The sequence below is a fragment of the Malania oleifera genome, chromosome 8, assembly GCF_029873635.1.
Source record: "Malania oleifera isolate guangnan ecotype guangnan chromosome 8, ASM2987363v1, whole genome shotgun sequence".
Classification (NCBI taxonomy): Eukaryota; Viridiplantae; Streptophyta; class Magnoliopsida; order Santalales; family Ximeniaceae; genus Malania; species Malania oleifera.
In genome coordinates, this window is record NC_080424.1 from 68,605,559 (window position 1) to 68,617,843 (window position 12,285).

At 33.8% G+C, this 12,285-nt stretch overlaps 1 protein-coding gene across 1 annotated transcript in view; it reads right to left on the minus strand.

The window, feature by feature from the left end:
• Nucleotides 1–4,252: 4,252 nt before the first annotated feature.
• LOC131161273 (xylulose kinase 2) overlaps nt 4,253–12,285 on the minus strand; it is a 54,129-nt gene continuing 46,096 nt past the window's right edge. Inside the window, exons 6-11 of the mRNA XM_058116916.1 lie at nt 10,316–10,436; nt 10,144–10,218; nt 10,006–10,059; nt 5,275–5,369; nt 5,001–5,175; nt 4,253–4,701 (exon numbers count right to left, since the gene is read on the minus strand). Coding sequence (XP_057972899.1) covers nt 4,469–4,701; nt 5,001–5,175; nt 5,275–5,369; nt 10,006–10,059; nt 10,144–10,218; nt 10,316–10,436 — 753 coding nt within the window. The 3' untranslated portion in view covers nt 4,253–4,468. The remainder of the gene's footprint in view (nt 4,702–5,000; nt 5,176–5,274; nt 5,370–10,005; nt 10,060–10,143; nt 10,219–10,315; nt 10,437–12,285) is intronic.

Consider the following 12,285-nt stretch of genomic DNA (forward strand, 5'->3'; position numbering starts at 1 on the left):
CCCCTTTTTCCTTCCTTTTATTTCCTCTATTTGGCCTTTTCCCTTTGCTTCACCTGCTGGTAAAGATGTACTACTACAACTATTTGAAAGTTTGGAAGAGCTTAATTGAAGTTGCAAGCAATTTTTTGTTCATCTTAACATTTGCAAAAGTACAAACTTCTTTGTCCCCATTCAAACCTTTACTCTTTCCATCCCCATTAGCTACAAGTTTCCCAACTCTTTATCTCCTTTACCATCTGATGCAATATCAATATCACCAAGTTTTTCTTGATTTCCCTTTAAAGCAACAAAGATTTTAACAGATTCATCTAATAGAGAACTAAGTACATCAAAAGAATTGTGTTGTTTGACTTCCACTTTCTTATCCATTAATTCATGATTCTTATTGTTTGTTCCATATTTCAAAATCCATTTTTTGAGTACATTGCAACTTCTGGTTAAATGAGCAAAAACTTTATAATTATCACATTTGAGAGAAGTCCAAGCATATTCAAGATCAATCTTTAGAAAACCACTAGTTGGAATTCTACGTCTATACAATAAGGAGCTCACCATTTAAATCTATCTTGACACAAATTTTGGCAAAAGTTAGGTTCTTCATTTGTCTGGTACAAAATCAAAGTATGGAGGCTTTCTAACAACACTAGGTGTGTAAGTCGGACCATCCGCTATCCATTACATAAAAGGAATTTTGAAGAATTTAACCCACAATGGAATTTTATCAACCTTCCATATTTTAAATTAGAAATAGGACTCCAATGCAAAAGAAACATAGGATTATAACCAATAAACCAACTTTTTTTTTTCCCCAATAATCCAATTTTTGTATTCCATATTAGCAAATTTCAACAAAAATATATCCAAATGGAAGTGAGAATATATCGACTCGACCAATCCTTTTCCAAATTTTATCAATAACCGACCATACATATGTAAATGAAAATATCTTTCCAATAAACTTCCCTATAATTGCATTATTCCATTTACAAGAATAACACAAAACACATTATTTGGGGGATCAAAAAGAATCCATCAATTTACAGTATGTGGCCAATAATATTTTAATTCATTAACAAAATCTTCATCATCTTTAAACAAACTATTATAGTTCTTTTCATTGCTATTCTTAATATCATCTTTATAATATCTTTTTCCTTCAAACAAATGGAAATCTCATCCATGTGTTATCTAGTGTGAAATTTTACTTTCAAAAGAATTTTTCCATTAAAACAGAGACAAAAGCCAACTTACCTTCCCTAGATTACATATATATAGTTCTTATAGAAAAACCCAAATTAGAGTTCTCTTGAAAACTCACATAACCAAGCTAGTATTCTCCCATAAGCAATTGAAGAATCAAAAGAAACAATCAGGATATAAGAATTGGAAAAAGGAGAACAATAATCTTCAAATTGGCCGTAAAAACAAAAAATCTTGAGAATCATTCAGTTGGTGCACGCCACATTCATAGCTGAAAACTTGCACTAAGAGAAAAGAAACAACCATCTTTTCCCACCCCAAGGATGTACATGCATATATATATATATATATATATATATATATATATATATATATATATATATATATATTATTTCTTTGAAATTTGGAGTAGATCAATGAGGGATATCCCCCAACCCAAATCCGTTTACATCCCTAAGCATTCCAACTAGGTGGTGGCACTTCACCTTGCTATTCCAGATGCAAGATCTTCTTTGTCAGGCATTCTTCTACCAATGGGTGGCAGAGCAGATATTTCTTTGTCCCCAATGCTCTAGACATCAATAGGCCCTAGACATGGTCTTCCCCTTGCAAAGTGATTGAACACCCTTTTATTTTCCTTATCCTTTCTTCAAGGCAATCATTTATCCGGATTCCTTTATTTTTGCAACTTAGGAAAGGAATCTTACCCATTGCTAGAGTCTAGCGAAGATTGTAGTGCTCAATAAACTGTAGTACTTAGCTATCCACCAATAGGTTATCTAGTATTAGGAACTTACTCTTAAATCTAACCCCACATCTTACGATCTTAGCCCCATAATTGAATCTTTTACATTTACGTGGTATGCATATACCTATCCACATGTACTAACAAGTGGTTCTTACTCTTGATTTAGACATCTCGAACCCACTAGAGTTTGATGGCCCTTGTTCCCTTGCCTTGTGAAAGAAGAAGCAATGAGAATCTTCTAGCACGAATAAGAGTTCTCTTCATCCTCTTCTATTGCCCCCTTATAAAAGATTATTCATCTTGAGATCCCCAAGGAGTGCATTTCCTAGCTCCCTTGTTGTTCACTCTCCATGACTCCTCTATATCTTCCAGTGTGATGTGCATTATGCCTTGCCTCAAGAGGACTAGAGAGAGTTGATTCTGGTGATGTTGGAGGTCCTTAACTCTTCTTTGCACCATAAGGATTTTTAATTATAGAACTCAACTCCACTCTTTACCATTTATTTTTATTCAGTCCATGCAGACCAACTCCCCTTCTCTCACTTTTCTTTGTAGTTGGACAACATGAGTTTGACCCTTAATGACAAGATCAAGATAATGCACTAGATAATGTTGGACTACATGAGCCAAATAGTTAACCTATAGAAGAGCAAAATTATAAGGATTTCACCATGATTAAGCCTTAGAAGAAGACTCTAGTTAATAAAGGCATTTGGAGAGGGAAATTCTCAAGGCTAGACAAGTAGAGGTTGAGGAATTCAAAGCCTCGAAGGAATATAAGAAGGCACCAATAAAGTACGCTTACCGTACCTATCGTGCGGTCTTCCAACAACGCAAGGACCAATTCAAACTAAAGCACCCTGATCTTGGGACCTTTAGGATCAATTCAACTAGCTTGGACAACTTTAGTCCCATTCAAGAGGAGGAAGACAAGGCGGAAGAGGAGGAGCCTTTGGGTAAGGACATAGACATTGCCAATTAGTAGCTTCCCTCCACCACCCCCCCCCCCCCCCCCTTTTATGTTTTCTTTAAATATACCCCAAATAATAAAATGTACTCTCTATGTTTTCGTAATGGTTGTTTTAAATGAAATGATTATATTTCTTTTTGAAACTTAAAAAGTTTCCAATTCCAAAGCAATAACATGCTTCAGCTTGAAGAGGACATTCATAGACCTCTAAGCCACCCATAGACCTTTGCTCTGCTTTTGTGGATCATTTTGTTCCTCATCTCTCAACTATGGACTCCCTAAGACTCTTTCCTCTTTCCACAAACATCTATATTTCCACTAGGATAATGATGTTTGGTCAATATCCTATCTCTTTTCTTTTGTCTTGTTCTCTATCTTCCATCTTCCATCCCCTCCGAGCCCTTTTTCCTAATTGTAAATATTCATATTCAAATGCTTGTTCCTAAATCTACCACTCAAAAGTGGACTCTTTGCCTTCCTTTCTCCTGTGAATAGCATATGGCTATCAATTCCTATGTCATTTGGACTATAACGAAGTTGCACCAAGTTCCTTTTTCCATGAATCCGATGTTGTTTAGGACCCATCACTCAAAATATCTCGCTATTGAAAGAAAAACTTCAGGTAAAATGAGAAGTCAGACCCGTGGCTATGATAGGTAATTTGCTACTTGTGGTTTTGTTGGCAATGGTTGGAATTGAAGCTAGGCATAGGGCATCCACTTGCCATTTCTATTTGGGTATTAATGATGGTCTCAGAGCAATTTTAGCAATATTTTTCTCCAGATCCTATCCTTGGCTCCATAAAAAGTGTCTTATGAACTTTTAAGACCTAACCAATTCTTATAATGTCAAAATCTTTTTTGTTTGCACTTGAACTATGATCATGACATACTTTATTCATTTGATCTATAATGTCTTCATCGAAGTAGTCTACATGTCTATGCTAGATTCACCCAAATGACACTAGGAGAGTACCCCCAAGATTCCTCTAATACCAATTATAACAATTTCAAATTCACTTAGAACACTTTTGTTGATAAAATCATCTTCCAAGATTGACCAAGACCTAATCTATTTTTATCTACTCAAGATCTACTTATTCACACTCCATGTGCATCACGGCAATGGGCCTTGCCCCCCATAAATATTCTTCAAAATGTCTTCCCTTGCCTGCTTATGTCACCTTGGGGGGGTTTGTCCCAGATCCTACATTTCTAGCCTACCCCTTTGACCCAATTGACACCCATTTGCACATAGATATGTCAATAGAATTTTCACTCAAAATATTTGTGTAAAATTAGAAACAAGAAGAAAACCATATAAATCCAATGCAATTAATCAAAACCCACAACTCTACTTTATTGATATTAACAAATTTAATATAATTATTGTTTTGTCATAGAGATTCATCTTCTCATCAAAAGAAAGATAAATATGTTTGAAATGAAAAATTTACAGCTGGTTCAGTTAACTCGGAACTATTTTGTGAAGTATCACTGCAGTAGTAACCCCTCAACTGTGGTATCTCATGGCACTTCCTTGTTCTAGAATTACCTACGCCCCAGCTTTTGGACAAGGCGGTTCTCTATTTCCATTCTCTTCTTCATCAACAAGGCATACTTGGAGACAAGTTGCTGGTCACCAGCAGCCATTGAGAGTTTGCATCTGAGAGATGTCTTCTCCAACTTGTTCTCGTACAAACATGAAATGGGAACAAAACTACCATTTTTGTTGCACAACCAACCATGGGCAGCCCGTAATGCTGCCCCTAGGGAAGCTGAATCTGTTGAGCAGAAGGATTATCCATAAGCAAAGGCTAGTTATCACAAGAAAAAGAAAAGGTTTCTAACAGAACATGGCATTTGAAAATTTGAAACTCCCTTGATTATGATGTCAATTAATTCAAGTGTGGACACACTTGAGCTTGGGTGAAGAAGTGAATTTTTAATGCAACAGATGCAATGGAATGTGTTCAAGTAAAATAAGGTCATGTTTTAATGCCTGATTCAATTTCATTCAAAAAATTTGGCAGTTAAAAAACAGAAGATAAATGTCATCAAAATTAATGAATGTTACACATACCAGGTCTTTGGACTGTGTAGACGTCACAGCCAAAGATGGAAGCTATTGAGCTCAAAATGCTCTGATTTGCTGATGCTCCACCAGTTGCTATAATCCGTTTGGGAGGAGATGGCATTCCAAATCTTTCTGCATGGGCTCGCATTGAGAGGAGCTGGCCCTCAATCAAAGCTCGGATCTGCAGTTCAGTTTGTATATTTTTTAAGAGTTTTGTTATGGGAGCATAGAATCTCATTAGCTTCAACTAAACAAAATGTCTTTAGTTAAAAGTGCTGACCTCAGAAGGAGGATCAAACTCCTCAACTTCATGTTCATCCAGATCATCTGGTGTGTCGCCCATAAAATTTTTGAGGACATAACGATGGAAACCAACTGAGTTCATAAAAATTTGTGCTTATTATTTGATGGTTTCATTTGAAGAAAACAGAGTAAAACAACAATTTATCTTCTTCAGGAAAAAAGTAAAACAATTCATGGTCAAGTAAGGGCAACTGCATATCTGACACTTGGTTTTGCCACACAATATAAGCAAATGGATGGAACACTGTTTGCGACACAATATGAGCAGCTGGAAAAGAACTTATTTGATGGTGCTACGAAGTATGTTATCATAAACTACTCAGATTGGCACATTCTTTCCATCCAGTTGTTTGAATTCTGTATAGGTTATTTTGGCAATTTTAAATTTGACCCACTCAAGGAATTAGTCGGATAAGAAAGAGCCAGCATATCAACCAATTTTTCTCCCATACCTCTAATACTATAAAAGGAATTCCCTTTTGGTATTTTTTTTTCAAAAATGTTAAATTTATTCCTATAACTATCCATGATTATTCCAAAACAATCCTTTAATTAATTATCCCAAGATTTCCTTATAATTTACATCTAAGTTATCCTCATCACTACTCATAATCATCCCAAAACACCCTTGTAACGACTCATAACTATCCCAAAACACCCTTATAATTTAAAAAAAATATATTTTTAATAAATATAAAATTAAAAAATAAAATAATCTTTAATTCTTGACTGTTTTCATTATAAGCTTTAAAAAAATTTTAAAAATAAAGAGTTGTGGAGGGCGTGCACATGACTAGTTATCTACAACAGGCAATAACTAAATAAAGGTGTCTCTGGCTGCCTTTGATGCGTTCCATACTATGATGTGAACCACACCAAATGTAGATGCCTTAACATACCCCGTCTAAAAAGGCATAAATAGAATGAAACCTATTAACTCTATCTATGATGGACTCAAAAAGTCCTAAATCTTTTCACGCTTGGTCTCAAACCCAAGTATAGGACAAGGGCTGTGTTAGGTAATTGAAAACCAACATAAAACTTGTTAGGTCTCTATGATATGAATTCTTGCCGATCATTTGTTGGGGCGTCCCCTACGAGTGACGCATTGCACTTATTCAACCCAGGTGTAGCTAAAAATGGGCAAGGGTGGGTTAGGTCATCGCCCCAAAGTCACGCACCATGTCAATACCCCAATATGTTGTCTAATATGTGAGAATTCCCGCATTAGTTATGGACACGGACAAATAAAGAAGTTAGTTCAGGAGAATAGAGTAGCAACTTAGAATAAGGGACACTTACAAGTGAAAGAGTGGAGATAGATGACACAATGATTAGAAGAAAAATTAATATGCAAGTAAAGAAGTTAATATATGGCCTTGGATCAACGGTATTGTTACTCCTTTGTGATTGGTTGGTCACAAGTTCAAACCAAGGAAACAACTTCTTCGTACAAAAGCAAGAGTAATGCTACGTAAACTGTGATGACCCTCCCCCTACCCTTGCAAAGTGGAAACCTTTGTAGCCAAGAGATGCCTTTTTGCCTTCAAAAAACTAAGTGGGTAAGGGAGAAAGCTATAGAAATTTAAAAATTAAGATTTAAATTTTGGTAAACTAGAAAAGAAAAATATAAGACTAAGGTGGGAATCATTATGGTCAAAGATATAAAAGATATTTGTAGATGTTAAAAGAGTTGAGGATAGAATCATAAAAATCAAGATGGCAGGTCAAGAGATAATAAATGTCATTAGTACTTATGCTCCTCAAATATGCTTAGTAGAAAACCTTAAAAGATAATTTTGGGAAGATATAGATATAACTATACCAGGGATATCAAAGATGGAGAAAATATTCATAGGAGTCGATCAGAATGAACACATTGAAAAGGACAATAAAGTTTATGAGAAGATACATAGAGGACATTGATATGGAGATAAGTCCAGAAATATGATCCTAGACTCGCCATATCATATAATTTTCTTAAAATGAATACATGTTTTGAGAAGAGAGAAGAACACTTTAACAAACTTCAAGAATGGACAAAATAAAAAATATAAAATAATAAAAGAAAAATCTTCCTAAGAGGATAGATCATTTAGCATGTAAGGATTGTAAAGCTATCCTAGGTGTAACTACGCAATATAGAGTTCTAGTGTTAGATATATGTATTAAAAAATGGAAGAGAAACAATCCAAGAGCACTAGATGGTAGAACCAAAAGGGAGAAAATATAATAAAATTTAAACATAAAATGATCAAAGAGGGTGATTGGACAATAAGGGATAGTGTCGATGCAAACACTCTTTGGAGTAGGATAGTTAGCTTTGTTAAAAAGATAGCAAAAGAGATTTTAAGTGAATCTAGAGGAAACTTCTCGGCTAGTAAAGAAAGTTGATGGAAAATCAAGGTGTCGAAAAAATAATTAAGACAAAAAGAATTCGATATAAAACATGCAAAATTTTATAAACATGGATAATTTTGAAAAGTATAAATTGATATTTAAACTTGCTAGAGCTTGAGAAGAAAAGAGTAAGGACTTAGGTAAGGTAAAATGAATAAAAAATTAGGATGATAGTGTCTTGGTTAAAAGAGAAAATATCGAAGAGAGATGGCAGAGTTACTTTGATAAGCTATTCAATGAAAATCACATAGAAGGCTTAAACATAGAATTGACAAATGGGGGAAAAGCTAAAAATTTGATATTTATTCACAAAATTTGAGTTAATGAGATTAAGTTTGCATTAAAAATGATGAAAATTGGAAAAGCTATTGGACTATATGACGCCCCAAATGAAGTTTGGAAATGGCCAAGTGATAATGGGGTTATATGGTTAACTAATTAATTTAACACAATTATAAAAACAAAGAAAATGTTAGATGAATAAAAGCACTTTAATACAAAAATATAATAGATATTCAAGATTGTAATGAATATCATGGAATTAAAGTTACGAATCATATAATGAAACTGTGAGAAAGGGTAAATGAATAGAGACTTAAGGATAGGAACAAGCATCTTAGAAAATTAATATGGTTTTATGTTTTGATGATCAACAACTAACACTATATATCTTTTAACAAGATTAATAGAAAAAGTTTAGGCAAAAGAAGAGGAACCTGCATATGGTTTTTATTGACTTAGAGAAAGCCCATGACAGGATACCTAGGGAAGTTTTATGGTGGATGTTATATGACCATTTTATCTAAAAGCTTATGTAGATAGGTTGTGGGCCAACAATGCATATCAGGCCTTAACACTCCTTTGCACATGCAGCCTAGTAGCATGTGGAGAGAGAAACAAATGATAAACAACACCCATTATAGGGAATAAGATAATTTTTAACAAATAAACAATAAAGGCAGGCAGCAAGACTAAAGCCCAAGTCCTCCTAACAACCTAGCTCTAATATCATGTTAAATTACCACTTCACCTAAAAGCTTAAGTTGTTAAGTTGTGGGCTAGCAATGTATATCAAGCTTTAATAATGGGTTTTAGATTTTTTTTTTTTTTAAAAAGTAAAGGAAAAAATAAAAAGAAAAAGGAGTATGCAGTAGGTATATTTGTGTCATTAAGGATATGTATGATAAAGCAATGACTAGCATTAGGATTATAGGTGGAGAATCTAGGAAATTCCCACTCACAATAGGTGTACATCAAGGATCTTTGTGCCCTTATCTTTTTGCACTAGTGATGAATGAACTTACTCGGAGTATCAAGAATGAGGTTCCATGGTGTACGTTTTTTGCAAATAAAATAATATTATCTTGATTGATGAAGCTCGCATTGGAGTAGATCCTAAGTTAGAATTATGGAAAGAAACTTTAAAATCTAGAGGTTCTAAGATAAGTAAAAATAAGACAAAACATATGAAATGTAATTTCATTGGTAGGAGGAATATTGGAAAAGATATCAAATTTCATGGTCAAGAAATTAATAGCCCCGTTAGTTTTCGATATCTTGGATCTATTATGCAAGTTGAAGGAGAAATCAAAGATGTTATACATAGAGTTAAAATAGGGCGGGTAAAATGAAGAAATGCTGTGGGCATATTGTGTGGTCATAGAATACCCTTAAAATTAAAAGGAAAGTTTTATAGGACAACTAAAGCACCAATCATGCTGTACGAACTAGAATGTTGGGCAACTAATTAGAAACAACATATCCAAAAGTCACAGTTGCCAATGCTTTGAGCATGTCATGAGATTGTAGAATACTCTTAAAATTAAAAAGAAAGTTTTATAAGACAACTAAAACACTAAGCCATATTGTACAGACCAGAATGTTAGGCAACTAAGAAACAACAAATCTAAAAGTAAAAGTTGTCAAAATGATAATGCTAAGGAGGATGAATGGTATTACGGTGAACGATAAATTAATGAATGAATATCTAGCAATAAATTACGCATAGCAGAGAAGATAAGATAAGAGAGGGATGGCTTAGATGGTTTGAGCACCTACAATGTAGGCTAAATGGTGCACTAGCCAGGAGTTAGCTAGTTACTACTAGTAGCAGTAGAAGAGGTAGGAGTAGACCTAAAATAACTTAGAATGAGATAATAAAGATTTAGTAGCAAATTGGCAGAAAAGGATTCACGTAGCCGACTGCACCTAGTGGGACTTAGGCTTGGTTTGTTGTTGTTGTACAGTGAAACTAATTATGTTGCCAAACAATCATAGGATCTGTCAGAAAGAGAACCCATAAACTCACCTGGGAGGGGAGGAAGTATTTCATGCTCCTTGTAGTAGAAGCCCATTTTTCCATCTATCGCAAAATGCATATGAGAATTAGACAACTAATAACCAAAACCCATACAAACAACAAAGTTACACATATATTTTTGCATACCATTTAGAGGAGGCGTTTGCTGCAAAAATGTATTGAAAACTTCCCAAGATTTTTCTGCTGAGCGATTACGCACATCTAGTACCAAGGATTGGAGATGTATTATCAATAAAAGGTATTACAAAAAAAATCTTAGTTGAAATCCATAGAGTTATAAATTAGGAAACGTCAATACCTTCGCGAGTTAGGGACCCATTCTTATAGACCAACATTACCATGTAACCTTTAGTATCCACAGGATTAGGGAAAACATGTCCCTCTAAGCTCGGTTTAGGATCACTTGTAATTCCAAATACCTATGTAATAAACAAACACAATCAAAAATTAAATGAATAGTTACTTACAGGGGAAAAAAAAAAGGAAGATTAAAAGTTAACTAGGTTAAAATCAAAAAGTAATTTTAATAGGACATTGCAAATACATTAACAACACAAATATAAAAGTTGCATTTCCCCCGCATATAATCAATAATTCTAGAACAGCTCAAGCTTGGCTTATTAGGCTCATTTGAGACCATTCATCAGTTCAAACAACCCAAGTTCAATAAATGTTGCTTGAGTTTCAGGCTCAATTCCACATCAAGTCAAAACTAGAGCAAACCAACTCTCGGATTAACTAGCAAATTCCCAACTTTAAAGGGGCTTTCAGCAGTCAGGATATTTTGCTTCTCTCCTTCTGCAGGCTTTCCTCAAGAGTTTAGTTAGTTGCTCTTTATTTTTTCTTTTTTCTTTCTCAATTCAGTTCCTGCTCTGTTTCATGGTTGTTTATTCCTGGCTGTACTTCCTTACTTGGCAGCAAAAAATATAAAACCTAGTAAATTTGTCATCTGCACAAAAGATTTTATGAATAGATAATATGAATTAATATGCAGAATTATTCAACTTATAAATAAATATATTTTAATAAATAGTATAACTAAGGCTGTACTTGAAAATATTTTCAAAAAGAAATTAATTGGCATGAAATTTGAACAATATTTTTGACTAACTTTGTAGAGATCAAACTGGATAAATACCATTGATTAATACATAAAATTTAATGCTTTCTTGTTTAATTATATGAATAACTCAAAACTAAAATTTTGAAGTGAAGCCTGATATGTTCACTTGATTCTGGAAAAAAATATTTTAATTTCATCAAATAACCAAATTATATTTCTTTTACAATGATCAAATCTACCAAAAAAATCAAAACACGTAAACTGGTAATATAAGGTGGACTTCTTTTGTAAAATGGATTAAAAAAAATAGAAAGTTGTTTAGGAGCGACTGCTATATTGATTAATTATGAAATACCGTTAACCCTGTGTCTTATTAATATCTCTAAGTGTGATTCATTGAGACAAACTCTTCACCATTACCTTTTAGTTTTCTCCCTAGAAATGTGTACTCCAGATATTTTTGTAAACAAATTGATAACACTTTGCTGTGATAAAGCATATACTATAAATTAACCTGATACTTCTAGTTCTGACATACAGTATCAATGGATTCTATTTTTCTTAAAATCTAACACATCAGAAAAGAAGTACAATATGTGCTTGCAATTCGGGAAAAGAACTTTTAAATTTTGCAAATTTGTTTTGCGCCAACAGTTTGCTTGTTATAGATCCAAGAGTGGAAATATAGACAAATAAAAGTATTTTTATTTCCACAATAAGTCCTTATATCCCCAGATGCATCCTGTACCTGGTTAGAAGGGCACAATATATGAAGCAACATCCTGGTCACTCAATTGGATCTCAAGCCACAATCATACTTTGGAAATTAAAAGAGGAAACAACATAAGATGGAAAGACATGACCCAGAAATGTTGGAAAATGAGAAGTTGTAAAACAGTTTGAATATGATAAACCTAGAAAGAAATCTTATGTGCTTGTAATTGATAGCAACATTTGAAAATTTCCCAACGCTTATTTTGGAAGGGGTCAAATGAATGCAACACATTTCCTGCTTGCAAACAAAATGTCTAATAAATCTGACAATAATCATGGTAGCATTTGTTCATAAAGTAGATGCTATTACTCTTTAAAACAGGCTTTGCCATGTCAAACGCATCCAAACCCATAAACTCCAAATTGAAGAACTTCTATATAGTGATTGAAGAACTTCTATATAGTGATGGATTATCAAGTGATTATATTTG